At 19.6% G+C, this 1,762-nt stretch overlaps 1 protein-coding gene across 1 annotated transcript; it reads left to right on the top strand.

The window, feature by feature from the left end:
* Nucleotides 1-327: 327 nt before the first annotated feature.
* LOAG_15252 (hypothetical protein) lies at nt 328-1,395 on the top strand (the record flags this gene model as incomplete). Its single annotated transcript, XM_003150744.1, has 2 exons — nt 328-459; nt 1,219-1,395. 2 exons carry the CDS (start codon nt 328-330, stop codon nt 1,393-1,395), a joined length of 309 nt encoding a protein of 102 aa, XP_003150792.1.
* Between the last annotated feature and the right edge of the window lie 367 nt (nt 1,396-1,762).

Raw genomic sequence — 1,762 nt, forward strand, 5'->3', positions numbered from 1 at the left:
TTAACTTATCAGAATTATTACCTGTTATTTTAGCTTCAAATAATTAACATAGAAATAATTTCTGATTGATATAGCATAAATCATAAAATGCAAAATTGAAAAATATTATTTTTAATTTTCAAAAAGTTTCCGAAATAACTATTATAATTATATTAATTTTATTCAAAATAAAAACTTCATTTTCTTTTTTTTTTTTTTTTTTGGAATATTTTTGAATCAAATATAATTCTTTTGTAGGCTTATCATGTATCAAAGCAATGTTGTCCAAATTATCGTACTGTAAAACAACGTAAACAATATGGTACACCTGATAAAATAGCAAATTTAATGAATCAGACAAATTATCATAATATTGTCAAACGTTTTATTGATATTTCAAATGAATCATTATTAATTTTTAACGAAACTGATGCTAATTTTTTTTGCAACAATGAACGTTTGAAGACAATTATGCTAGCCGTAAGTTATCTTTCTTTTTTATCATTCGTTATCAGAAAACATTTTTCATTTCTTTAACTTGTTTTATTTATCATTTTAAAATGACACAGCTTATTTTGTTTAATATGAAATAATGCATATATTTATGTAAATTTTACGATAACTTAAAGAAAAAAAAGAAAAATTATATTTTTAGTTAGTCAAAATCTTATATTAAATGAAAAAGCTTAACGTAAAATTGATGCAAAATTTGCTATAAATGATTAGCATTAATTATTTTTTCCTTTTCATATAAATTCATCAACTTTTTATTATACCAAAAACAAAGCCATAAATGATCGAAGAGATTATTAATTTAATTATAATTGAAAAAAAAATGTTTGGGATTAGTTTAAAGGATTAGATTTTAAATTGAATTAGATTAGATTTTAGATTACATTAAATTAATTTGAAGTAATAAAAATTAAGTATTAGCTGAAATTTTGTATAGAATATGGTAATAGCATAGGATGTAAATAAAAAAAAAAAAATGAATGTAAACTAATATATACCATTGTTGTTATCGTTAAATGATAAAAATGAAAATTATTTTCAACAAATAATATTCAGTATGGTTAGCTTAAGACTTATTAAATTATCGTTCTTTTTTTTTTAAAGTTAATATTACTGTATTTTAATATTACTGTACTAGTTAGTATTACTGCATTTAATATTACTGTATTTGTTTTTTTTTGGAAAATTTAAAATAATACCAAACAATGATTGGAGAAAATTTTCCAGAATATGGATTATAATCCGATTATAGCTAAAGAATTGATTGAAAAAGCATTACAAGATGAATTTGATGCAGATTTTAATGTTATATGCTCCACAGATACATTCGCATTTATCACTTATACGGATACATTTTGTGAAGTATATGATGAGATGGTTGTTTGTTATGCATTTAAAACATGATAATTAATTATTAATTAATTATCACTTATAACAGATGGATTTTTTCCTTTGATAAATTTATTTGTTTATTTTTGTTTTTCCTTTTTATGAATTTATTTGATTTTTTTTTTTTTTTTTGATAAAATTGTTAAAAATGCTATATGTTAGCGGAAATTCTACAATGTATTATTCAAATAATTGAATTTTATTTAAAATTTAAAAATTTTGATAATAAATTTTATAATATTATGAAGCAATAAGGTTTATGTATTTGAACATATTGAAATATTGCATAATTTTAAATTTACATTTTCTCCTATTCATATTTACTATGCAAAAATTTAAAAAAAAAAAGATTGTCAATTTATATTTCGCTTAAATTTAAAAA

This window comes from Loa loa (assembly GCF_000183805.2).
Source record: "Loa loa unplaced genomic scaffold supercont3.430, whole genome shotgun sequence".
Classification (NCBI taxonomy): Eukaryota; Metazoa; Nematoda; class Chromadorea; order Rhabditida; family Onchocercidae; genus Loa; species Loa loa.